A 27,989-nucleotide genomic window follows, 5' to 3' on the forward strand; every position below is an offset into this window, starting at 1 on the left:
GCACACGGCAGTGCATTGCATTCAGATGGTTCTTGAATATCTCCAGTATGGGAGACTTCACACCCTCTCTGGACAATCTGTTCCAGTGCTTGGTCACAGCACAGTAAGGAAGTTCTTCCTCATTTTCAGGTGGAACTCTCTGGGCATCAGTTTCTGCCCGTTGCCTCTTGTCCTATTGCTGGGCACCACCAAGCCTGGTCCATCCTCTGACACCTCCCTGCAGATACTGATAGACATTGATGAGGTCCCCCTCTCAGTCATCTCTTCTCAAGGCTAAGCAGGCCCACCTCTCTCCAATTACATCTGTTGCCATCTGCTGCACCTGCTCCAAAATGATGACCATCACTATTTAAAGAAATGTAAAAGCAGGTCGCTTGGGCCGTGGAGTTTTGTGCATGTGTGGATCAACATGTGTACAAACTGTTGCTTCAGGAGATTTAGGAGATATTTCAGCAAAACTGGCCAGTCCACTTTGATGGGCTTAGGATGAGGGGGAGTAAAACCAGATAGCTGGGCTTCACAGTAGCCACGCAGAAATGTTTTATGTATGCAATTCAACTTTTCCTTAATCTTACTGGGTACTTTGATTGTCAGCCTAGATGTGGTCAAAGGATCAGGTCCATCTTTCATTGACAGTAAATGAAAAATTGGCATTGGACAAAAAGGTGTCTGGATACTCTCTGATGTCCTCACTAAAATGAGAAATTCTTGTAATTCACAACGAAATTTGCTACCCATTACGTAACACATAAGGAAGCTCAAAGAGATCAACAAATACATATTCATAGACTACAGCTGTTTCCTCTGTTTTGAAACTGAATTAGGAAAACAGTTGTTTTAAACAACAGCACTACAATTATGCTAAGGGCTTTATTGACTTTTATTGAGTATTAGACACCACATGGTTTATGTAATAATGTCATAAAAGAGGCCTGCTTTAAAACATAACAGCTGTATTCAAACAAACCTCAATCCCAACACTGTATTTATTCTGTTATCTGAGCTTTGTAAGGCTACTTCATATACACAGATGCTTGTAAAACAATAAAAATGGGGGAAAACATTTTGAAAACCCTCAGAATAAAGGGTATTCATCACAGAAACAGGAACTGTAATGTCAGGCAACTGAAACTGGTTTTAAATTGTTTTAGAGAAATCAGGATGTTACTCACCATGTTACATTTAATCTGTAAGCAGTGGCTCCAGCCTTGCTTGCTGCTTGTTTTGTTTACACAGCTAGTAAGATCTAGCAACTGCAATACTTGCCAGCATTCTGCCGAAACCATATGGCATGACGAGAATGTTGGAGCCTGTATGCCCTTATGCATAGATAATAGAAAAATGAGACAAATAGCTGGAATGAAACACTTCAGTAAAGAGAGCAGACTGCCCGTAGCTGATGGTTGGAAGGACGATCTTTGAACTAAAGCTGCATCTGACGTGAGTTAAGACCATAATAATGCATTTGTATTTTTGGCTGATGAAAAAAAAATTAAAACTTTCCTCTAGGTTTCAGAAAATGAGAAGGATTATTATCACCAGCTGTACTTAACGGAGAGAGGGCAAATATAGATCTACAGAATATCCCAGTTCTGACTGTTGTTGGCAGAAACCTTAATAAATTGCCTGCTAATGCCAACATGTTCTGCTTTGGAAGTAGCGACTCAATACACGTATCTATGGAAGGCTGACTCTTCACTGTGTCTTATCACTTTCATGTTTGGCCCCAAGAGTTCAAAGCCATAAGCTGTATTTCAGAAATCATATAAACAAATAAGCACGACTTCAGTTTACTCCTTTTACTTGCTCAGTTGCACCCACATGTGATAGTCTGTCCAATTTTCGCGAATTAACATGTTTTGGATACTGCTGAAAACTGTGAGACGTGTAGACATCTCACTTCCTGTTTCACATTTTTAGGGTTTATTTTCAGGAACACAAGTGAAACACTGATCCTGTTTCTACTATTGGTGAAAGGAAAGTTTCAAGTAGTTTCAAAAGTGTAAGAAAATGAAATGCTAGTTTTTAACAGATGCAACATAAGCAGACCTGAAGCCAGTGAAAGAAATAAACTCAAATGGATTAAAATGTCCTCCTTTAAAAGGAACTACAAGTGGAAATGGGTTTTTAGGGCTGTAGGCTGGATTGATGGGCCAAGACCAATTGTATGAGGGTCAACAAGGTGTAAAGTGCCAGCTCCTGTGCTTGGGTCACAACAGCTCCATGCAGTACTGCAGCTTTGGGGAAGAGTGGCTGGAAAGATGCTGGTGGAAGAGGCCCTGGGGGTGCTGGTCAACAGTGGCTGAACATGAGCCAGTGTGTGCCCAGGTAGGCAGGAAGGCCAATGGCATCTGGCTTGTATCAGAAATAGTGTGAGAGCACTGACTGTCTCCTTGTACTCAGCACTGGTGAGGCCACACCTTGAACCCTATGCTGAGTTTTGGGCCCTTCATGACACGAAAGACATTGAGGTGCTGGAGCGTGTCCAGAGAAGGACAACAGAGCTGGGGAATGGGCTGGAGAACAAGTCTGATAAGGAGCAGCTGAGGGAGCTTGGAGTTTTTAGCCTCGAGAAAAGGAGGCTCAGGGCGACCTTCTTGTTCTCGACAACTGTCTGAAAGTAGGTTGTACCCAGGTGGGGGTTGGTCACTTTTTCCAGGCAAAAAGCAACAGGGCAAGAGGAAATGGCCTCAAGTTGCACCAGGGAAGGTTCAGGTTGGATATCAGCAAGACTTTCTCCACTGAAAGGGTGGTTAAGCATTGGAAAAGGCTGCCCAGGGAGGTGGTGGTGTTCAAGCACCAGACATGGCATTCAGTGCCATGGTCTGGTTGACAAGGTGGTGTTGGGTCATAGGTTGGGTTCGATGATCTTGGAGGTCTTTTCCAACCTTAGCAATTCTATGAAACACTTCAGATTTCCCCTTGCCTGTCTGGAAAATCAGGCATCAAAGGCATCGGATTTGGAAGCTGGCAGTATTATTTCAAGGAAAACTAAGAGACTGTGCCGCCTTGGGTTTCACTGATTTTCACCGGCGTTTGGCATCACGGTCTGTGTAGGTGCGTTTGAACTCCGCTCTCAGAGGAGCGTCCAGCACCGCTCGCCCTGCCCTGCCTCTTCCTTCAGTGAATGGTTGAGAAGAGCCCAGCCCACCCCGACCCCGAGCTGGGCCCGCCGGGCAGCGGCCCCAAGTCCCGCCCGCGGCACCGAACAGCCCTCACGCCGGGGAGCCGGGCACGTGACACGGGGAGCACCGCCCCCAGGAGCCGGCGAGCCCACGCCGCAAGGGCCTCTGGGAGTTGTGGTCCGCCTCGGCGGCCTCCGCTCGTCCGGCCAGTGCCTGGCGGTGCTCAGCCGGCCTCGTGCCTGTGGGATATCCCCTCGTGCCGTGTCTGGGCGCTTCTGCATCCGCCGCGACCTCTTGGGGAACCCTCTGTGTGAGACGGATGGGCGAAAAAGGGCACGGAACAACTCCTGATAGAACTACAGCTCCCGGCGTGCACCGCGCTACGGAGAACCAACGGGACGGGGGGGGGGAAGATGGCGGCTGCTAAACCGAGCCGGAGCGGAGGTTGAGGTGAGTTTGGGGCAGCCGGGCAGCGCTCCCGTTATTCGTGTTCGCCTTCGCAGTCGCCTCCTCGTCGCGATCTCCCGCTTCTTTCCCCTTCTCCACGCTTGGGAGCGGGGAGGACGCGCCAGAGAGGTGGGCGCTGAGGGGGTGGTGGCAGGCTCGGGCCGCCCGGCTGGTGCGGGAGAAGAAGCCTCAGGGCATCGCCTCAGCCCGGACCCGCCGTGGCAGCGGCTCGGGGTGTCCCTGTGGGCTCTGCGGTACGCGGTCCCGGCGGAAGAGCTGCTCGGCACGGGAGTTGTGGGGACAGCAGGGCTGGGGACAGCGAGCGGACCCCCCGCTTTTACCGGGCAGGGTTGTGGCTTTGGGATTTCCCTCAGCAGGTTTTCCTCAAATGGACCTTAACACAGCGAGATATTAATCGAACACAATGCAGGTTGACAGGAGACGACAGTGTGAACTTTGGTGGCTTCGTCTTTAAAGTTAATTGTGCATCACGGAGCCATGCTTTAGATAATTTAGGTGTGGGTTCCCAAATCCTGTTACTGAAAACTAGTGCAACGTCTCTTTTTGAATACATCTAGAAATGTATCCCCTGGTCCTTTGAGCTGAGATACAAGGGAGAAAAGATGCCGGTGTGGGTTGTCTCTATGCTGTTGTAGAACTTATGGAAAAGCCTGTAACTTTAAACCAGAGTTTTAGTTGCTATATCAAAATCCAGTTTGCTAGCCCAGATGTTATACTTTGCAAAGCTACATCAATGTTTGCTGTGCAAATTGAGTAGGTAAACTAAAACCAGAGTTAACAACCAAGGCTTTGGGATTTTACAGGTAGTTACTTCCTAAAGCATTTGTAATTCATTCTAAGTAATTTGAAATGTTTCTCAAGTAACTTCAGGGCATCTTGCTGGAAGATTCGGTGTTGATGCTCTTAAACATATGGTTAAATTTCTGTGAGAAATTGGTGGTTTGGAGTTGAAATATTGATTGTAGTGCCCCGATAGGCCTAAAGGCTTATCCATACGTTTTATTTAAGCCTTTTAATAGCACTTTTAATACTTGTCTGAAAGAGGCTGTTAGAATGCGATTAATTACGGATTCAGGAAAAATCTCACAAGAATGAAATTAGAATACAGTCTGTGATTAAACAACTGTTTTACATATTGCAAATGTTTGCGGTTCATGATGGACAGTGACAGTAGCTTCTCTCTACTTCTGCTCCAGACTTGTGCAGTAGGAAGGAATGAACAAATTTTATATTGCATGCAAGTTGCAGGAGGTGTGAGAATACCCACCAGAGCTGGCAATTGAACTTCAAGTGTAATGAAAAGGGATTGCAATTCTAATTATAAAATCTAAATTACAAAGAGCGTGGCTTAGGAACAGCTTTGGTTGATATCAGTGACTTTTAACTGCCCAGCCTAACTCTGTAAGGAAGTAATCCTTGTAAAGTTACCACACAATTTTTAAACAACTTTGAAGATATTTAGTTTTTTAAAGTAAAAACAAACAATGTTTTCTGTAGTTGCATTCTCTCATAGGTAAGAGAGCAGGGTAGTCTCAATTAATTCACCCAGCCTCATGCTTCTCCACCTGAAAAAACTAATTCAGACTGAAGTCAGGTACCCAGTATTACACTGGGGTGTGCAAATCCATTTTATAATGCATTTTTTGTGTTCTGGGAATAATAGTTGGAGCTTAACTATCTATATTTAGGAATGAACATGTGATTTATTAATCTTGCATTGCACTGGCCATTTGCCTACTTTCAAAGCTAAAGGCATTGATTAATTTTTCAAAGAGGATATAGGAGTGGAGAACTAAGTGATGTAAAAACTGTGCAGTGGATTTTTAATTTTTCAGTTAATGTCTGCGTAGCTTGAGTTGTGTGGCCGTTCAGAGGTGCTTAAGCCTATGCCCTTATTTGGCTTAAGTTGGAGGAATGAATAGGAGCCCAGCTGGCAATTTCATTTTGGAGACCCAAAATCAAGTTAAACATTTGTGGTGTTACGTAATAAAATAACACAACAAGGGCTTACTGAAAGAAAATACAAAAACCCAGGCATGCTGAATCCATTTCTTTACCTGTAGCACAAGGTTATATAAATTTTTCTATTTTAGGTCTTTTAAAGAGCCCCATTGTTTTAGGGCAGACAGGAAAACAGTCTTTGCTTTTCTGTTTGGCTTTCAATGACACTTCTGGAATCTTGTGATAATAACAAATATTTTTCTTATAAACTATCCTTTACATTCATATCCCAGTTAGTTAATGGGAAAAAAAAAAAGTCAAACAAAGTGCATTTTTATCCTTTTTCTGATGAACAATGGATTCACGTTGGGTTTCCTAGCCTCTCCTAGCCAAATGGTGTAAAATCTTCTCAGAATGAAACTGAAAGTTCTTCAGAAGAATGGCTTTTATGTGTCTTGCAAGTGTTCGTCTGCCTGTTAAGGTACATTTACTATCTTTGCACTTTGATTATAATTGCATTTAGAACTATTGTTTTATCCTTAGGAAAAACACAATAACTTTTAGCCCTCCACAGAAAAGTAGATATGATTTTATTTACCTTTTTAATATCCAGGAGTTGGTTGCTTTGGTAAAGGAAGCATTATATAGTACTTAACATCCATAAATTGCATCTCATGATGTGTCAGATGTCACAAATTGACATGGGATATGTTAAATAGTAAGTGTTAGACTAGATAACTAAGTAGTATCACATTATTTTCTGTAGCTTTCTTTTAATTAGCTATGTTCTATTTCATCAGATTCTGTGGGGATTTTTTTCCCCTCTCTTGTTATGTAAAATTTTAGTTCAGTGACAAAAAGCTGAGTACACTCGTGGTGGAAAGCTTCTTGGTTTAGTTTAGTTCTGTTCTGCTAACAGGTGACAGCATCTGTGGATTAAACTTTGTCCTAGGCCAAATGAGACAGCAATTGAAGACTTTATGGAGAGAAAATTGTGTGGTCTGTTCTGCATGTAGAGTCAGGCCACCTCCATATGGAATTTTTGGTCCTGTTACAGATCATAAAATAAATAAAAATCCAGCGAGTTATTTAAAAACAGAACCAGATATTTTCTATTTGTCATAGTTGATAATGCAAATTTTCTAGTAATTTCTGCAAAAAAGTCCCCTAAAAATCTTCTGAAAGTGAGTTGACTTTGCTGGCAGCAGCAGTGGTAATGTTCTAGAAAAATGTATTGAATTCCTGATTGCTGGTGATTGTCTGTAAAACACTCTGAGTCTCTGGCATTTGACTCCCTGAAACTCTCACCAGGTTGTCTGCATTTTTATTTTCCTACATGTCAGTAAATCTGTTTCCTGTAATGTTTCAGCTAAGTACATAAGTACATTCTGAATTAGAGATTTTGCTTTTCCATGTGTCTGCTGGACATGACAATCCATAGCACATTTCCTTTTATAAAATTATGCTGCTTCTCACTCTGTCCTTGGAGAGGGACATACAGCTTTCTAATAGATGCGATATTTTAAATAACTTACTTTGAAGTACTATTTTTAATCCCAGTTGCCGTCAGCAAATTGGAACCTTTGATTGAAATCCATATACAACGAGAATAAAATTTATTTTTAGCAACTATGAGCACTGCTTTAATATGTGGTCATTAAAACATATGTTGACCAAATTCAGTGTTTATTCTCACATTATCAGTCTCGGAATTACAATTTTTCGGTGTGGATATACATACAATTATTAGCTGAATATTTTTTATTTAAATTTTTATTTTCTTTTTGATGACAGCAACACAGTATCTGAGATTTTGTTCTTATTTGTGGAAAAGTACATTTGTGGGGAATTTGCATTTGGCAACTAGTAAAACCCAAATGCACTGCTTTAATACAGAAAAATCTTCAAATGATTTGCATTTTAGTGCTAATTAATTGAACAGTAGATTGGGATACTTTTATTTCTGAAATAGATTGTTGTAACTTCAGATGAGTTAATTTAATGAATATATTTAATTGCAACAAGTATAGAAGGTTGCACTCTGATCTAAAATCTGCCTTTTTTAATGCTGGGAGAAGAAAGCCGTAGAAAGTGCCACACAGGTTTTTCAGTTGTTTTTCATAGTGTTGAACAGAAACCTCTCACAGGCATTTTAACAGGGTAGTGCTGTGGTTTACATCTGAAGTGGAAGCATCCTGTGAGACTGTGCAGGATTTAGCATCCCAAACAGTGGCACTTGGAAAGGTCACAATACACAACAGAAAAACGTTTACTCCGGCATCAAAGGCAAGCACAGAATGACTGCATTTCAAGAACTGGAAAAACCTACATCTAGTCTGGTCAGATAAAAGAATATCTGGGTTTCTGTGGTGACAGCCTCTTTGGTATAGGAGCTGAAGAATGTGACTTGGGTTCATTCTGCATAAATTACTGAGCATATTTGGATGTAAATTGTCTAAACATAGTCTTGACTTTGTTTGTTTGTTTGTTTTCTTTATAGTTTACTATGTTTTTGCAAAACTGAAGACAGATCCCCGATTAACAATGCCTAGCAGTAAGTATTCTTATCCTAAGTACATTAAGACAATATTTAGGGATGCTAACTGTTAAGGTATTTTCTTTGGGGTTTAAAAATGCTAAAAAAAATTCAAATGTAAAAAGAAACATTATACTTGTAATTTTTAAGAGTTTTAAGATCTTAACATTATCTGGTCTCTGCTTTTGTAAATATCCATATATTATTCAAATAACAATATGGGCTCTGCAATTGCATTTTTCGTCAGAACCTCACATTATAAAATTGAATTTTGTGATTTAGACTATGTTCTGAAATAGTTGTATTCAAAAAATAAAGGAGATACTTTTGAATAAAAGCTGTATTTTGATGCAGCTATAATCCTATATTTGGAAAATTGCAACTAGTGTTTATAGAAAATAGAATTTAGGATAAAAAGCAATAAGACTTCAATTTTTTGACATTCAAAGTTAAGTGAGATTTTTGAGGCAAATGTTTCTACAAATCAAATTATTTACCTTCAAGAGTAGCAAATTTCTCTAACACAAAGGATCACATTATAAAATGTGTTACAAAAGTATACATTTAATGAATTCTTTAATTATTTTTTCTATTTTCTATTTAGAGAAACATTCTACATGATCTCTAGTAAGATTGCTAACATCAGTCTTTGGATAAAGCAGACTGTTTTCATAAAATTACAGTACCAGTCATACTGAGTGCATTTTAATTATACAGGTTTGTAATGAATTTTTGGATGTTTAATTTCATGAGGAAGTCTTTGAGCATTTGTTCTTGGCTGTGATTTGTAATCAGCTGTGACTGTGGGTACTGGAAGTGCCTTACAGTAGTTCTGTGTTGTGTTGTTTGAACCACTGTTATGTAAAATACCTTACTGTAAGGAAGATATGTCACACTTGTCATGTAAAGGAGTGTGTGGGCTTTTTTTTAACCAAATAGGATGGAAAAATAAGATTTTTTTCTGTTCTTATGTTTGGGGTCATTAATATCAATGCATGTAGAGTTTGCATTACTACAGTCAGATGGGAATTAAAGGGAACCAAAAGAACTGATTGCAGTATTTATCTGTAGCGTGACACTGAGATCTACACAGCCATTTATTTATCTTTGCCTGTATTAATGAGTTTAAGTGCATGGGTGAAGGGAAAGGCAGACGTGTGTATTGCAATTCTTGTGAAATAACAGTAATTTCATAATATTTTGTTTCCAAAAGTTATGGCTATGAAGAACTATGATTGGATTGGATTTTAAGGCAATCAAGCATCCTTTTGTGTCTGGTTGTACTTTTAATCAATAGAAATAGAGCCTTCAGGAGTCCAACTCTGTTGCATGTGAAAAGGAAATCTTCTGGCTGCTAATTTAGGCTTCTCTAAAGATTCCATAGGATTCTTTTCAGAGCATACTGATGAAACAGGCTGCTGCTACAGTGTTACTTTGAAATCTTACTTGTCCATGAAATCTTAAAAACTTGTTTCTAAAGGCTGGGAGTGTTTTGTGTGTTTATTTTATTTTCTTTTCTTATGGAGTTCTCCCACACATCAAGAAGTGCATTGACCGTCTTTAGGAATAAAAACTAGAAAAGGCTGTTACAGTGAGATACTTTCCAAAAATGTTTTCTGTCATGTTACAATGAGTTCTTTACAAATGAAGTACAAAAATAATATCTAGTTAACAGGAAATTTTGATGGAGTTCTTGGGTCATACTGACCAACTCCCTCATCCACTATTCTCCTCCTTTGTTCTTTGTTTTCTGGGTCTGTGTTCCTGGTGGTAATTTTGCTCTCCCCCCCTTCTTTTTTTTTTTCTTTTAATACATTAATTGAATGAATTTATAGGTCTAAAGGTGGTTTCTGGAATATCACAAGAAGTCCAGATACTGATATTACATAAAGACTGAGTAAGAACTTAATTAGTCTTTCTGGGGACTTCAGCTGTTCCTGGTGACACTTTAGAAGTCAGTATTGAAATCATTGTGCATGAAACATTGACAGGACAATATGCTTTTTAACTCCTTCAACATTAATTGTGAAAAAACAGGCACTAGTCAGAACTGGGCGGTGGTACTGAGAGGGGGAGAGATGAACAAAGGTCATTAGCCAGAGGTGATGGATGCTCTTCTCATTGAACCTCAGCTCAGCCGTGGATGCTGGGCTCTGCACGACTTGTTCATTGCATACTTGAATTTTCACATTTCCTATTGATGTTTCTGCTTAGTGATCCCACTTAGGAATGTGGGCATTAGTGCTGCATTGAGTCCTAAAAAATGTTAAGATCTTAATCTCAGTGCAGTTGTAATAGCCCAAATAGAAAATGTTCAGTCCGCTCTCTTAACCTTGAGATGTAAAAGCGCTTGGCTTTGACTAGCCATGACATGGCATTTGTGTTGACATCTGTAATGGAGGTGTGATGCTCTATCATTGCTGCAGCATTTGTATCAACTTTGCCAACGTGTAGCTTTTCCCTGTACTTTTTATGTTTATGAGTTTCTCTTGTGCAAATAACACGGGCATTGATGCGAATGGTTACAGACATGGATAGTGTCTTAAGCTGAAGTTGAAATGCAAATTCTGAAATGTTGGGAAAGCAAATGTGTTTCCTCATTTCTGTTATAGTACAGTAGGAGTAGGTTTGAACCACAGCTGTTCAAGTAACTCTTAAAGCTGTGCTTTATCCCAAAGAACTCTGGAGTAAAAGATTAAATAGTGCTTTTATTTAAAAGGAAAACCAAAGAACTCATTACTGGATGGCCTTTGCAGTACAGGCAGTGTGTGTTTCTCACTTGGCTTTTGTGCTCTCAATTTCCCTGTTGAATAATTTGTGCAGATAATTTCATTTAGCATACTTCTGTTTTGGAACATGGGCAGTTTTAGTAGGTTTTTTTTTGTTGGCTGCATTTGGATTGAAATGTTACAAATGCTTCTGCTAAGGAGAAGAAGCAACAGCTAAGTCATATCAAAATATCTGTTGAAGGCTCTCTTCTTTTTTAACGTTATGTTCTGGATATTCACACTTAATCAGATGTTTGAAAAACAGCTTGGTAGATAATGAGGTTTTTCTTTTCTAGAAACAGCTAACCTACTTACTGGATGTATTGCCTGACTTCAATTAAATGTTTTACTTAAAGGCAGATTTTATCATAAAATTAAATTAATTGAACTAGAAGAATTTTGTGTAGCACAGATGAGAGCACGTGTTGACTGTAAGAATGTATTTTACTTGTGGTGGCTCTATGTGTGACTTTTTTTAACTTTTTCTTAGTTTATTCTTTTCTCTTTTGGCTTATGCCATTAACATAATTATCTATATTTGAAATATATATATATGAAAACCTTTGGTTTTCAAAGTTTTGTTAATAATAATTGTTAGTTAAATAGTTTTTAACAGCTGATTAGCAGGTCCTTATGACTGACTGTAACATAAGAGAACAAATAAATAAAAACAAGGATTTTGCCAAATGTAATTTCCCCACATTCTTCCTTTGAATTACTGCTGTGAAATTTAGTAATGTGAACACCTCCCACACTCTTCTGTCAAATATTTGCCAGTTGGAAAGGGACCATTCTGATTTAAGAGGTACATATATTAGCTATGTGGAAAATATTCTGTGATTTGGCCTGTTCTTGGTTACAGTGAAGAGGCCGTTTTGGTGTCTTCAGAATGGCTCCAAGCATGCCCAGTGCAGATTATTTCTCATTAAACTACGTAACATTTTGTTTCCTCAGCTCCCAAACTCCATGTGGCTTTTTGCCCCTTGTCTGTGCAGAGGCTGCTTCTCTGACAGCAGGTGGAGTGTGCTGTTGGCTTCCTTGCTTTGTGCATGGTGAAAGCAGACAGAAGATGGAACAATTGAGTAGTGCTTGTTAACTTCTGTATTCATGCATGCTACTGCTTTCGTTGTGTTACTTCATAGTCTTTAAACAAATAAATGACCCACCCCTCCCTCAAACCCAAAAATACCCATCAAACTTATAAAATTATAATTTTCTGCGTGAACAGAACTTTCTTGCCAAGTGTAGGAGGGAAAACAGCACTTGAAATGGAATTTGAAATGAGTGAATTCTTAACTGGCATTTAACATTTTTAACACATTTTAAGTGGCAGATAACTTCCTCGTTTTGGTTTTCTCCCCTCCCAACAGTTTTGGGAAATTCATTTATTTGTGTTTTGTGATTCTAGTTTTTATTGTGTGTATATAATAAGTAAATATTAAAAAGACTGGTAATGGGAAGGGAAGATTTATTTCCCTGGGAAATAAAATTCTGAAATACCAGTGGCTAGAGATGTGTTCCTAAATGTGTCTAAATAAATATTTAAAGGACTAAGCTTTCTAATGTTTTTAGTGAAAATCAAGCCATAGTTCTTATTAATTACTGTCTCTTATTAATTACTCCACTCTTTCCATCCAGCGTACTTTTTTCCTCGTCTGGAATATGTTTCTCATGTAGCCTTCACACTTTAAAATGGGACCTGCTACTTCAAATATTTTTTGTAATTGCCTAATTTATTTTAAAGGCAGGAGAAACCCTCTTAATTTTATGACAGCATTGTCGACTACTTAAAACAGTGTTAAATATGTTATAATTCTGTAACATTTTCATATTTCAGCTATTACAGAAGAGTTACATCAGGAGGTATCTGAAATTATTGTTTGCTGCCTGATTCTGGTATCTTAGGATGAGAAACATCAGAAGCCCTGTATAATGTCCTTTTGAGCTACTAACCTAACTTTGGGGACATGGGAACTTGGAAAACAGCTGCCAGGGGAAGGTCGTAGTATCGGCTTCCTTCAGCAGTTTGACACTTGCTAGACCTAGGCCAGAAAAGGAAAATAACTGTATTTCAGAATGTCTGTAACTATTATAATACTATCGATTCTGTGCATAATAATATGCAAGAAATACTTTCAGTATGTCAACACTTGGATATGGGGTTTTTTCAGATATTTAGGTAACTGTCTTTTCTACACTGAAAAGAAAAAGTAGTAACTTCTCCAAATATATCTTCGATTAAGCTGAGAAAAGAAACAAAACAGGAACTTGCAGATGGAAAACTGTAGCTTTTAGTACATCTAAAAGCATGGTACCTTATGCAACTTTGTGTGCTGTCAAATTGGTGCTTCCATATTTAATGAATATACATGGATTTCTTTAAGACTTGTTAATTTGGAGCAAGGGTTCCTTTTCTGTTTTCTGTTAGCTGTCATTTCTGTGTACCCATCATCCTAACCCCACTTGGGAAAGTTAATGTTTAGGAGCAGTTCCACAGAGAGTCAAAACCACTTGTATTATGACAAGACATGATGAGTGACATCACTCTCATCATTCATCCTTCCATTTCTTCCATTTGTTTTGGAACACACTTCAACATGACCAAGAAATGAATAATTGTGTTTCATCCATTCCTTGTCAAAATCTGAAGAATTTATTTTTTCAGCTGTTGTTACTTATGTGCACACAACCTGGGCATCTAACATAAAAAATCGAATGCTGTAGAGATGCACTTCATTCGGTGCCCATCCAAGCCTTTGTGTGCTTTTGAACTGTACGTGGACCTTTCACCAAATGTTAAAATGTAGCTTAGTCATTTTTTCGGGCTTTATTAAAATATGGCTGTCATTGTTATTTACAGAAATCGCTTTGCAACTATCAATCGATTAATCTTCATGTGCAGCCTTGTTTGCTATTGATTTCTGAATCATGGGACGAAAGGGTAAGAAGGCTCATGCTGATTATGCATGTGAGTGTCCTATTTTTTGTGCATGACAACAAAGCAAAATTGATTTTGGGGAGCGGGGGTAAGATTTCGATTATGTGATTAAATGCATGTCTCTGGAAAAGCCAGAATGAACTGCTTTTAGAAGTATTTTGGCTTTCCCTTTCCTTGATATATGGACTTTCCTTCCCACACTTGGCCACTGTGAACCTCAGTGGCTCTCCAGGGAATCACGTTCCTTGTGAATTGCTGAAGATGAAAGTTAGCTGTGTACACCACCCGTGGCTTTCGAATAATGCTATTTCATTTCTAGAAAGTTACATTATTCATGATCAGGCAGGAATTAGACAGGAATGAATAAAAGATGGAGTAGGTAGATAAATGAGACGCTTCCAAGTCTGCCAGAAGTTCAAGAAGCATTTGGACAATGCTCTCAGGCACACACTGTGATTCTTGGGGCTGTCCTGCGCAGGACCGGGAGCGATCCTTTTTGCGTCTCTTTGTACTCAGAATATTCTACAATTCTGTGATTCCTCGTCTAACGACTTGTAGACCCCAAGACTTCAAAAAATAGTTGGCCCCTGTATAACTCAGACTTTGTTTTCAGGTCCAGCTTGAGATCTGTTAGAGGTCTCAGTCCTTTCGTTTTTCAAGAGGAGCACAGTTGTGATTCTGAATTGGACCTGTTATGGTATTTTGTTGATAACAGTCTGTACTTTGGTTGAAAATGGGCACCCCGAGTCTTTAATTGTGGTTTGAGAAAGCTTACTCATTTGTTAGTACAAGAATAAGGAATTCCAATCTAACACTTATTTATATAATTGTACTAATCAAAGCTCCTTCCTGATACTTTTGTAAAGCTGTTAATAGGTAAAGAAATCAGTGAAGATAAAGGTTCGTGGGTATTTTGTTAGAGGTGCACCAACAAATACCCAATAATTTATGCATTTAAAACAAATTTTCTTGGGTTTATTAAACTAGAATGTAACTGTCTACTGATTAGAAAAGGACTCTAGGATGCTGATACCCTGCTTATGAACTTTATATGTAATAAAGCATGAATACTTATTGTAATTGGTCTGTGTCTGGCATGATTGAGCTAGCAGAGTTCTCTTGTAATAAATGCAGTACGAGCTGTTTTCAAGACTTTCTATGTGCTTGTGGTTTTTTTTATTAAATGAGTTTGTGATTTGTTCCTGACATTGGTTTAGACATGAGCTTGAAGTTCCTCAGAACTGACAAAACATAATTTTTGCAAATTGAGTCTGATGTTGGAATTGCGGTGTGGTTAGAAGTACTGGTTGTGGGCAAGAACTGCTGGGTTGCTGCAGAAGCAAATGAGCCTGTGTTCTTACGGATGTCCTGTCTGCTTTCTACAGAAAACTGAGACACCCCAAGATTTACTGGTTAACAAGGTGTATATGTGTAAATACAAAGCTGTCTGTCTTCTACACTGACCATCTTCTAGGCTGGTCAGTTCAGTGTGGTGAGAAACAGAAGTTGTGGTAGTAAAGGGACATACAGAGTCTTTAGGTACTGAAGGTGCCCAGAAGAGCAAATCCACTGTGTCTGTGTTATTCTCTGACTCATTAGACATTACAGGAGGGGAGAAATTGCTTTTTAATCAGCTGGGATATGTGGCTCTAGATAGGCACGTGTTCTAACCTTATATGCCGCTGTTCGGGAGAAGAGCTGCTGAGCTGCTTTTCAGTTCTTGAGGGAAACCTGAATTCGAGACAAAGTGCTCTTTAGAACTAAGGGGAAAGATAACAACCATGAGGATGTTTTGTAATTTGGATTAACCTGGAAGGAGGTGGGGGTTTTTTCAGTGAAACTTGTGTCTTTCATGTCTATGTTTAAAACTATGAATAACTGAAAAGTTGTTGCATTCTGTTTGCTGGTTTCAAAAGCTGCTCTTTTGTGAGGGCAGGATGAACTAGGTAAAGCTGTTTGCAGAGAAAGGAAAACATGTAAAATTGAGTGTATTGGCAGCTCCAAGGACCTGTTCTTGACAACATGTAAACTGATATTTTTTCAACTTTTTGATTCCATATACTTTTAATGTTCTTTTTCTTTTAATAGAAACATGTATATTTCCATGTCCAAATGGCAATATCTTATTTTGTAAATGCTTTGTAGGAAAATCAGACAGGTAGGAATAGACACAAGCAGCGTACTTAATTGAAGATTGGTGTCATTTAAGCAAGAATTTGAATTCTGAAGCCTAAGTATCCTCTGTGACTCTTTTTCAAAGTAACATTACAACATTTTTGTTTAGCATTTTATTTTTCATTAATGCCAGTACAGTTTAAATATTTTTGTTATTGAACAGGAGCAGATGCTTTGTCGTGTTTTGACCTCTGTGTATGTGCCTCAGAAGAACTGTTGCACTGTTTTCTCAGTGTAGATAGCACAGTATGGTTCTAGATTCACAGAAACTTTCATCCACTCTTTTTTACATTACTTTCCATGTACACTGTGTATGTGTGCAGGAAATAAAATTTATGTAATGTGGTGTTGAACTACTAGTGAACAGAACATTTTTCTTTTAATTAGGAAATATTTTTCAAAATCTGTGCATACGTACTGAAGTCTGAAGCTGGGTTTGTTCAAATGAAGGTAAAACGTCTTTGAAGCTCTGGCCATGCTTATGTGGGTATTTGGGATGTTTTAATAGAAGGAAGGATCTATAGAACAACACTCTCTTACATGTCCTATAAACTGATCAGGTTTATGCTGAACTAGTTAAAATCTAGTCTCCTGAGCTAAGCTTACCTTCTCCATTAACTTCGAGGGTTCCAGAGAGGAGGCCTGTGAACCTTTGCTTCCTTATCATCACGACTTTTAATCATGACATACTTGCATTTTTCATTCACAAAAAGCTTCTCATGCCTTGTTTTTCTTCAGATTACAGTGTGGTACCTACTCCCTGGTCTGTTTCAGCCCCATGTCTTTGGGCAGTGTGAGCTGCAAGGCACCACTGGGCAGGAGTGGAGAATCAAATCCTCCCAGCCTACATACTGCAGTCATAGGGTATCTGTGTTGAGGAGGTCACACAATTGCTCTGAGCATCCTTTTTTTCTGAGGAAAAAGATGGATAGCAGCATAAGATTCTGGAAGTTCTTACCATTACAGCTGTATTCCATCCCTGTGGATTGGATTAAGAAAGCAAATGGCATTGTCTTAAGAAAATGGAAAAAGTAGCAGTCATCAGGAAAATTCTTCATGCATCTTTACAGTCGTGTTTTTTTCAATGCACAAAGTTTCAGGTGTTTATCACTCCCCTAAGAGGACTTGAAACCCTGAGCGTTTGTTGACCAGTTACTCATTGGTTTGAAGTGGGCTTGTCATATGTAGGGCAGGTGATCAGTTTATCACTGCCACCCTTACAGCTCTCTTCAAATAATGAAAATGTGTAGTACTAACAAAATCTTCATCAAATTCCAAAAGTAGAGAGTGTTTGACACTTTTTCGTCAGTTTCTTGGTGTAGGGAAGAAAGAGCTTCCAAAGCAGAAGAGACTACAGTATAATGCAGATTTCAGTTGACGAGGAGGTAGAACTTTAGACATCTTGGCAACTTTCCTGTGTTTCAGGAGCCATTCCAGTTTGTTTTGTGATGCTGACCCTGGAATTAAAACATCTCCTGAAAGGCAGAACTGTTCATGGTGTTTGAGTGACTGTGTTCTGAAATGCCAAGTAATCCCTATGTGTCTATCTCAATCCCTAAGCTTGAGAACGTGAAGGTTCCATTAATTGTAACTCCTAGAGTTGTATCCAGGCCTATGCTCTTATCCCAACTTCTCATTGTTACCCCTCTCATCCTCATGTATGCAAGGCAGTAGCTTTATCCACATGAAATCCTGTAGCAAAACAGAAGTGAGCAGCCAGTGTTAAAGCAAAAAAATAACTCTTTTGCTTGCTGGGAAAGAGGGCCACATGTCCAGTAGTATGAAGAAGTGCAAGGGAATGGGAAATGTGGAACATCTAAATTAGAAAATTTAAAACTGAAACTGGGTGTGGGGAGAGTGGCACAAAGAAATTTCCTGTCAGTCTGCTGTGCTGCCTGGAGTTGGGACTGGGAAGAAAAGGTGTGACCAGCTTGAGCATCTGGGAGGCATTCTGTAGCCTGGACCAAAGTGCTGAGACTTTTAGCCAAGTATATATATTTTTACCAGTAGCTGGCCAACCTGCTGACCAAAAGTATAGTTTGAAAGCTCCAGAGGCCTATGGCACCCCTCAAGAACTGTTTCTGACCCATCTCTGGCCACCCTGGAGATAGGATAAGTGTTTCTGCTTAGCGTGTTACCTTTCAACCATGCCTTTTGTAGCATCTTTCTTCTCCTTCAGTGTCCGTCTCAATCCAGAGGTGCTCCAGCCTCTTTTCTTCTGTGTTAGGTGTTGCTCCTTAGCCTGACACAAAGTGAGAACAAGGTGTTAGGAGAGGTGCAGGTGTTGCAGTCTCTCGTCTCAGTGGAGTGTTAAGTAAGTTAGTTGGCTTGGACTTTGAGCACACATGACATTTACAGTACTGTCACCTGCAACTGTCTTCTGCACCTGGAAAGTGTTCAAGGATGCAGCATTCTGAAAATGGGTCATCTGGGTTAGAGAATAGCTTAGGGTCAAGGTGAAGCTGGGCTTTGAACAGGATTGTGTGGAGCTGGGAGGCTACTTCTGTGTGAGGATCATCACTGTCCTGGAGGGACTCCATTCACCATTACCCATGGATGTTGGGAGGAGCCAGGCATTTGGACAGAGATAGGTTAAAATATTTGTGTTAAGTAGCAGGAGTAGAAAGAGGTTGCTGTGATAATGCCTCTCCTTCTTTATTTCTTTTATTCTGAATTAAATAGTAGGTAAAGAATGTCCTCCTGGCTCGGTGTGTTACTGGATGTGCACAGTGGGTGTTTTGTCAGTATTAGGAGTCTGCTTCATGCTCTGCTGTTTGCCTGGAAGGAGGAATAATAGCAGTTCATGTGCTTCAGAGAATACACATGGCACTATGAGCCTCTGTTTTGCTCCCTGTCTGCTTTAGTCCAGTAGTTTACTTACTTCACATTTTTCACTGATTTATGAAACACCTTGGTATAAAATCAGTATTTGTTTAGAAATAGGAGTACGATGAAACAAAACCTCTGTGTTTTTGTTTTTTTTTTTTTTTTTTTTTTTGCTGCTGGATTTATCATGTAGAACTCATTTCCCAACTGCAACCCAAATACTGAAGGCAGGAATGAAAGTTGGGCTTTGCCCGTTCGTTTTTTTCCCGCTGAACAGATTATCAGTGCCAGCTGTGATGAAGAGGGGTCAAGCAGATTTTTGTAAATGTGTCTTTCTAGTCTTCTAAAGCCTCTTTTTTGTATTGCTTTAGTGATAGTAGACAGAGAAGTAAGTGACATTGGCCACCTTAATAGGAATATAAGTAAGGACAGGAGTTAACAAGCAAAACTCATAATGTCATAGAGCTTCTTCCTCTGGAACCAGATTAGTTTTAGGTCATTGTAATGCTGTATTAAAAATAGAGAGTGACGGTACTATCTCAGAGCAGGAAAGGAGGAGGCGGTGTTGAGGAGAACAGAAATGGGCAAGTAAAACAAAGTTACTATGTGAAACCAACAAAGGTGGGAGAAAGGAGAGACAGTATGGAAACACTACGGGTGGTGGAACTTAAGGATTGCAACTGGAGAACCTGAGGTAATGGAAAACTTTCTTTTAATGGATTAGAAGTCTTTAAAATGCACTGTCCCAAAGATAGTATCTTCTGGGTGTTTTGTTTTAATTGCTACAGGCTCTGAAAAGAATACTTAATTGAAGAAGCTTGGTGGTGAGCATTATTTGACTAGCTTGGATTTTTTTCCTACTTCTTGTTAGTATCTTCACAGGCATTGTCATTTCTTGCTTTCACAAAAAGTTTATATTCAGACTTTTTTCACATGCTTTTCACCATAGCAAGGTGTGCATCTCTCCATGCTGATTCCAGCATGCAGCGCTGTGGGTTTGGGGAAGAGTGGCTGGAAAGCTGGCAGAAAAGGACCTGTGAGTGTTGGTCAACAGTGGCTGAACATGAGCCAGTGTGTGCCCAGGTGGCCGAGAACGTCAATGGCATCCTGGCCTATGTCAGCAGTAGTGTGGCCAGCAGGACCAGGACAGTGACTACCCCTGTACTTGACGCTGTGAGGCCTCACCTTGAATCCTGTGTCCACTTCTGTGCCCCTCACTGCAAGAAAGAGATTGAGTGGCTGGAGCATATCCAGAGGAGGTCAACAAAGCTGGGGAAGGGTCTGGAGCACAAGTCCTGTGAGGAGCAGCTGGGGGTGTTCAGCCTGGAGAAAAGGAGGTGTGGGGGGGACCTTATCACTCTGTACAACTCCTTGAAAGGAGGCTGGAGCCAGGTGGAGGTTGGTCTCTTCCCCCAGGTAACAAGAGGATAAGAGAAAACGGCCTCAAGTTGCACCAGGGGAGGTTTAGACTGGATATTAAGAATTAATTAAGAATATCGCAGAAAAGACAGTCAGGCACTGGAATAGGCTGCCCAGGGTGGAGTCACCATCCCTGGAAGTGTTCAATATGTGTGGATATAGCACTTCAGGTCATTGTTTAACGTCCAACATCGTGTTGGTTCTGGGTTAATGGTTGGATTTGATAATTTCAGAGGTCTTTTCCAATGTTAGTGATTCTGTGATTCCAGTTTAGAAGAACTCTTCTTGAAGTCATATCGCACCAGAATTAACTTTAACGTTTTAGCTTACTGTAAGAAATTCTAAGGAGAAAGCTGGTTTTTTGGGTGTTGTTTTCATTTGTTTCAAATAAACTGAGCACCAAAATATTTTTTTTAAATAAATGTAAAATTGCCAAACCTAGGTATGGATGGAATTTTCCCTGTTAGGTGTTACTGAGGGTTTGGTGTCATGGGGGTCAGTAGTTCACATCAAGATGAATATTGTGTTCTCAAGTTAAAAATTTCATCCCCATGGTGGACATTTTCTTTGGTGCATTTCGGTGGAGAGAGACTGGAAACCGGCCACTTAGAAGTCAGCTGGCACTTGAGTGAGGGGAGGAGAGGCTCATCTAGGGGATGAGACTTCATCCTGTCTAAGTGATGAGTCCACTGTGCCCTCTAGGAGTGCATTCCAGGGACATTGCAATGGCTGATCAGCGCGGCCTTACAGCAGTTGCTCTTTTTATAGCAGGTTGAAGAATATTTTTAATTATCTCCCTTACATGGCTGGAATAATTTCCTTGTTATAAAATGTCTGATCTCCTTTTCATAGTGGAATGGGAATGCCCTTGAAAGTCATTTTATTTCTGAATTAAATGCATCAACTGATAATAACGGTTCAGAAATAACCAGGTATAGTAAGTGGTTATAGTTGAAGTGTTATTTTATGCACTTTCATCAGGATATTTGAAAGAAATTTATTTTATTTATATTTCTCATCTCAGATACAGAAAAATAAATAAAATGAAAGTTTAATGTATTAAAGTCAAGTAAATTTTTACATAGTTATATTTAAGTACATTGAGCAACCAAATGTAATTTTAATATTGCTCAGTTTCTTGATACTAGCAAAACATATATTTTTCTGTAGATTGAAAATTCTATGTTAATTATACCATTTTTCGATAGAATAAGATTTTTTTAAAAAAAAAAAGCTTGGAAGATAGAAAATAAAGTTAGGGATGACCAGATCCAGGCTTGGGACATAACAAAAATATTCAGTGAGTGAACATGAAATCTTGCTTCAGGTTATTAATGCTCTCTAAACAGTTGACAACAATATTAGACAACAGTTCAAAACTTTGGAAGAAATTCCAGTATTAGATAAAACAGATTATTTATTTTCCCTTTTCCTAGGTTTTGATAAAGAAGAAAATAATGTGGGAGTTTTAAACTCGATGGGCAGAACTTAGTGTTTTATGTTTAAACCCACCTTGAAGGTTTTGTTTTTCTGCAATTTTGTATGAGTAAGATATAGCATGAATATTCAGACACACTAATTTGAAATACAGCTTTATTGTAATATGCATTTTTCTAATTTTCACCATAGGGTTTTCTGTAGTAAACTATGTGGTGACAGTTTCTGTGCAGCTCATTGTTTTCTCTGAGTTTATTAGCACTAATCTCCTAAGTCTAGAATTGGTATGGAATTTTTATGTAGTGGAAATTATTAGCTGTGTTTTTATTAAAAACAGTACTTATAATTTCCAGGGTTTATAAAAATGTCTGTGTGAAAATCCTGTATTTGAGTTGCCCAAGTCGATGTAATATAGGAAGTGAAACAATAAAATGCTGAGAATCAATGGGAAGCCAGAAAGTGACTTCAGAATTGCTTAACTCAAAATTTATTTTCTACCTGATGTGTCATAATCATGTTAATGATTTAAATTCTGTAATCCTTGCTTCCTAAACTCAGAAGTATTATTAGATATAATGTTAATTTCTTTATTTTTAGACTCTTTCTTTGTTCTTAGATGTAAAAGTCTTTTTGGTCAGTAGTCTGCCTTAAATACATTTCTCTCTGTCCGTTCTCCAGGAGGACCAAGTGAGTAGGTTTTGCTAAAATATTTATCACTCTGCAGTGATATGTGGCAGCTGACTGAAGGTAGTTTTTCCTGAAACTATGTGGGTTTTTTGCTTCTAGTCAGAGAAATAATGAACTGTGTGTTCAGGGCAAGTTGAAGCAATGAAACTAACTGTGCAGTTTCATTCGAGGAGCTGTGAATCCCACATTGACAATGTATCTTTTATCCTGTTCTCTTTTCTTGTGCCTGGCCTTGTTAACAGAATTTGATACTGAAGTTTTTCACGTGTTTGGTGGCTTTATGCAGATGTCACTGAGCTGATCAGATAAGCTTACAGTGTTGCTGAGCCCTCACGGGAAGTAACCGCAGCTATGCGAGTGTGAGAGAGCAAATTTCTGGGAAAGGAGACGGTTCTCCGAGAGTGAATTCATATCCAGCATGAGGCAGTATGTGCAAGTTCCAACTGTTGAGAAAGAAAAAGCCTATGATTATAATTCTGCTTTTGAGCCGAGACCATGTATGTGCTTGGGTAGGTGAACTTGCCATTTTCTGATAGCGGGGGCTGTATCTTACTGCTGTTGTTGTGTAGAATAAATACAGTAAAAAGAAGTACCCGTGCAGCTGGTAAATGTGTACCGTTTTAACATGTAAAATGCAGATTATAGGACTCCTTTAGCAGAAGAGAATATGCATGTTTGAACTTGATAAAAATCCTACTATTGGAGAAGCAAACAAGTATTTTTTAAACCTTTTACATTAACTATCATGTTACAGTGTGGAATTCTCTGTAGAGATTGCTTTAACCTTTATATTTACTTGTATAAAGTGAGGTAAAGATGTTTGCAAGGGGGAGGCCATTAAAATGCAAATTTTGCCTGACACTAAAAAGGAATTGTCATAGGATTTTTCGTTGATAAACCTGCATAAAATGGAACAGGTTCTTTTTACCTGTGTTCTACAGACCTACAAAAGAGTTTACTTATGTGAAACGAATATGTTTATTTGTATAAATTTTTATCTATGTTAAATTGGTATCCAAGAAGTAGGGAATCCGTTTTCAGGTACTCACCTTCAATCCATCTTTTACAAGATTTATCATTTTGGTCTGTGTAGTAAAATGTTCCGAAATTTATATGGATTATTTTTATTGTAAGTTGTTGACTTGATTTTTGTGGGATTTTGTTTTGTTCTCTTTTTTTTTATATTCATACATTCTTTAAACCTGTTCCTATGATTTTATTAATCTTTTGTTGTTATATCAAAATAGTATAGCTGAGCAATGATTAGTAGTTTTTCCACAAAATCTATGTCATGACTGTTAATTGTTTTGATTTTTGCTTTTGGTTGTCATTTTTTTCTGTGTTGTTTGGAGTGCCTGTCAGTTTTATTTCTGATAGTGTTCTGCTTGGAGGCTGAAAGCTTTGACAGATTAAATCTCAGTTTCTGATACTTGAATGTTCTGTTTAATGTAGAAAGTTCTTTTGATGGTATTAAAGTCATATTAATTTTAGGTTTGTACTTCAATTATAGAGAATTTTTGACAAGTTCGTGGTTTTTTTCCATGTAAACAGTTCTATAATTAAATGCATAGCATTGTAAAGATACTACTGAAAATCCAAGATGAGGAGAAAATTTCAAATCTTATGGATACTTACTGTTAGGCCTTTATTTGGTGTCAAAATTCACTATGTACCATAAATTTGAAGAGCAGTATTTCAACAATATTATGTTTCCATTAACTGAAACCGTCTGGTAAGGCTGCCAGAATGAGTTGGTACTGTTATCTGATCTTTTTTATCCATCTCAAAGGAGTAACTGTATCCAGATTTTATGTTAAATTTATGTAATTAACACGGGTTTAAAACACCATTTTAAGATTTAAATTGCAGTTCTTTGTGAAGATTTTCTTCTTCTGTCACTTAAAGGAGAAAGTAATTCTACAAGTATTTTTAATTGCCTATCTTGCAATATTTTAGAATATTTCCTGCTCTTGTTATGTTTTAGATAGTTGCATCCAAATATTTTGCTACAGTTATTGTTAGAATATTTTTCTATATTTAGTAGTAATCAAACATACTGTATACTGTGGACCAAAGTTAATGGTCAACCATAAGGTAGAAAACAAGTAGGAAGACCTAGTAAAAAGAGTGCTGAGCCAAGTGCAGAGTTGGATACCCAACTCAAGAAATATTTAGCAATATTATGTCTTTCTTGGGGGATTTTGATGATCATTCTTGAATTTCCCAATACAGAATGATATACTAGGCACTAATACAGCATTCTTTTCTTACTATGATTTGACTTTTAAAGTGTTGCACAGCATTGCTCTCAATAGAATATTTTTGTAGAACTGTGTAAGTTATTTCTGTTTTAAGTCAAGTAAGATTTTAAATTACTTCTGTTTTAAGTCAAGTAAGATTTTAACCTCTTTTCATACCTGCATTTTCCAGTGACATATTAAAGAACTCTGATTTTATCTACTTCATACCTGCAGCTTTTATGTAAATGTAGATTTTTGCATTTGTTAGACCTCTGTGAGTAAGACATCAGGAGTGGTATGAAGAGCTTGACAGCAGTAACAAAGTACTTGTTTAACAAAAAAATTCTCATCATTCCAATTGTTTATTCCTTGAGTGTTTTTTGTTTTCATAATTATGTATTGAAGTCGTAAGTCAGTGTTGATGTTACTGGTGATACAGAACTCTCTAATTCATGAGTTGGGGAGAATTCAAGACCATTGGGGAGAACTTTGAGTCAATGCACAGTTTTAAAATCATAGGTCTGTCTTCGATAATTGTTTTTGATTAAATAAATTGCAAGAATTAAGTTGTCAAAGTATGAGCAGAATACAGTTTTTGTCAAAAAGACAAATAGTATCAGAAAATAGGTGTAATAGAGGGAGAATGTCTACTCCTGTAGTCTTGTGATAAAAACTGAGTACAGTAGGTGAAATCTTTGTCATGAGTCTTCCAGATATTCTGATAAATATGGTTAAAACCACTAAGATTCTTAAGTAAAGAAATAGAAGTCATAATGCTTTTGCAGATAAATTGTAATCATCAAAAGTTTATGCCAAGATACCCTTTATTGTTTTGCATTTTTTACCGTTTTCAGCAAAGTGTTGTACAATTTTTTTGAGTATGTAAATGGATACCTTTAATAAGGTAAGGTATTTAGCTTTTGTAAGGTATTTAGCTACTCTGAATCTTTCAGGTGTTGAGACTTGAAAGACATGATCTGCATGTATTCTTGATACATTATTATTGAGTGTATTATTGTTTACTCAGTGGCTCTTGTGCATTAGAGCTGCTTTGGTGTTGATCTGAGGCCTGACCAGTGAGTTAGTCTGATGCCCACTGAAATATTTAAAAGTTGATTTGTAAAGAAAATTTTTTAAAAAGGGAGTTAAGTCTACCCCGGTAAACAGTCGGACAGATACTTAGAAGCTTTTGTTTGTTTGTTTGGGGTTGGTTTTTTTGTTTTGTTTTTTTTGTTTTTGTTGTTTTTCTGAGTTTTAACCTAACTCCAAAGTTCTAGTAGTTCTAAGTGCTAGAAAAAAGACCAAACAATGCTTTGGAGGTTGGTTACCTTTTTAGAGCAGGCAGTGTGACTTCTAAAATTAATAAAATTGAACTTACATTCATTTGTTCTGATTACATGGATTAGTAGTAGAGTGGGAATGAGATCAAAAAAATTCATTTCTTTGCTTCAAGTGACTGTCATTTCACTGATGCCCAGTAAAAGGAAGGATAAGGGATAAGGAAGGCAGAGCTTGTTTTGTATATTATGGTTTATATCGGTTTATATGGGTGCCTTTAAAACAGATTTCATTTTTGTTTTCTTTTTTTAGACTAATGAACATAATGCACATTGAGATGTTTTGAAACAGTCATTTAGAATGAAGATAAACCCACAAATGAAGTAGCTTTGGTTTTAATATGACTAAATTTTAAAATGCCTTGACTTTTCTGCATTTTTTAAAGTATGAATGACTGGTGCGTTTCTAGTACCCGAGATGCTTGCGTATTTTCTCATGTATTGTAGTGTGATAGTCGTTTTGCTTCTTTGACTTACTTTTACTTACTTTCAATTCCCTTGATTTTGCTTTATTGCTGATAGCAAGCTGAATTCAGTGTTATCTTCTTCCTCCATGGTTGTCAGCTTGTCCCTTCAAATGAGTCCCTAGAACTGCATCCTAAATCCTGTTGGGTAAATCTCTCTGCAGGAGTTTGCTGCTGCTGTGCTGCGCTGCGACCTCGCTACAAGCGTCTGGTAGACAACATATTTCCTGAAGATCCAAAAGTGAGTCATGACTTTAAAATTTTAAGAGATTGGTGTTTGAAAATTTGTGCTTATAGCTAGTGCTTTAGCAACTTCTAAAAATTTTCTTTTTTCTTTTCTCTTTTAACATCTTACCATAAATTCTGCTTTAGCACATAATAGTTTCAAGAGAGGTTAGTAGATTAATTTATCTAGAGAGGGACCAATATAGATCATCTGGTCTGACTCCTTTTCCAAAACAGGGCTGCACACTGAAGAATAAAATTAGTATGTTTTGCTCAGAGAAACAAATTTAATTAAACAAGGTATTCTGCTGCAGAGATAGCATTTAACTTCATCACTTTTTAAAACCACAAACTCCTGCTTTCTTGTGGTTGCAGGTGTGAACATTCTCTGATTTTCTTCAGGATTTTAATTTTTTAACTCTTGACTTACTGACTGAACATTCCTATAGTTCTGATAGACTCTTGTGTCCCAAAAAGGTTTTTCTGATGTTTTTTTAAAATTTCTCCAGGTACCTACCTACAGTTTTATTTCTTCATTTCACTGTAAGAGTCTTGGAGCTATATTAATGTCTAACTGTTACTCTCTGTAAATAACTTCTCTGTACCGTTTAGTAATGCCTGTGTCTACAGATAATCATTTGACAGTTCAGACTGATCAAGAGCTTATGTTTCTGCTGCTCTGGTTTTTTAAGTGTGATACCAAATTTTTGTATCTTTTGTTACATTAGAATTAAGCAGAACAGTCAGTGTTTGCATAATATTTGGCTTATATGTTAAAGTATGTGGGCTTTTCTTTTAAATTGTGTTGTTATTGAGTGCCAGTGATTATGTAAGTGCATGTTACTGGCTTTAAAGGAAATGTTTTTCTGTGTGTGCCGTGTATTGGATGCACGTAATAGTATGGTTTTGTAGGTTTATTTGTTCTAATGTTTTGATACAGGTGTAGGAACACCTGGAATTGCTACGATTGTAGTGTTCTAGTTTAAGCTAAACTCAGTAGCTCTGAGGCGGCACTTTTGAGTTTCTGCTTTGGTTATTATTCATTGGCTCAGTGCAGGACACAGGCAAGTCCACGATGTTTCCCTTGAGTTGCAGACCTTCTCTAAAGTATGAGAAGATTTGCCTGGTAAAATCCATTAATAAATAATGAGTGTTTTAAAAGCTTCTAAGTAATTTATTTGAAAAATAAATGTTCTTATGAACTTCCAGAAAAAAAAAAAAGATAAAAATACAAAAAGCCTTATCTTGCTTACCTAATAGTTATGATTATAACCTCATCTGAGCAGATTCATGTTACAGTTAATGTTGGAACTAATATGTTAATCTTTGATCTTGTTCTGCCAATTAGCCTTCAGGTGCTGGGGGTCAGCCTTGTTCAAGATCTCACACTGAAGGAATAAAAT

The 27,989-nt window shown here is 38.0% G+C and overlaps 1 protein-coding gene across 3 annotated transcripts in view; it reads left to right on the top strand.

Annotated features, from left to right (window-relative positions):
• Positions 1–3,526: 3,526 nt before the first annotated feature.
• Positions 3,527–27,989, top strand: part of EFR3A (EFR3 homolog A) — a 77,764-nt gene continuing 53,301 nt past the window's right edge. For 2 of the 3 annotated variants that reach the window (XM_082295434.1, XM_082295436.1), the window contains exons 1-4: positions 3,527–3,575; positions 8,035–8,088; positions 13,699–13,779; positions 26,526–26,602. In XM_082295434.1, the coding sequence (XP_082151560.1) occupies positions 13,767–13,779; positions 26,526–26,602 (90 nt within the window). In that variant the 5' untranslated portion in view covers positions 3,527–3,575; positions 8,035–8,088; positions 13,699–13,766. The remainder of the gene's footprint in view (positions 3,576–8,034; positions 8,089–13,698; positions 13,780–26,525; positions 26,603–27,989) is intronic. The other variant, XM_082295435.1, reaches the window with a different exon arrangement.

This window comes from Coloeus monedula (assembly GCF_965178545.1).
Source record: "Coloeus monedula genome assembly, chromosome: 1".
Classification (NCBI taxonomy): domain Eukaryota; kingdom Metazoa; phylum Chordata; class Aves; order Passeriformes; family Corvidae; genus Coloeus; species Coloeus monedula.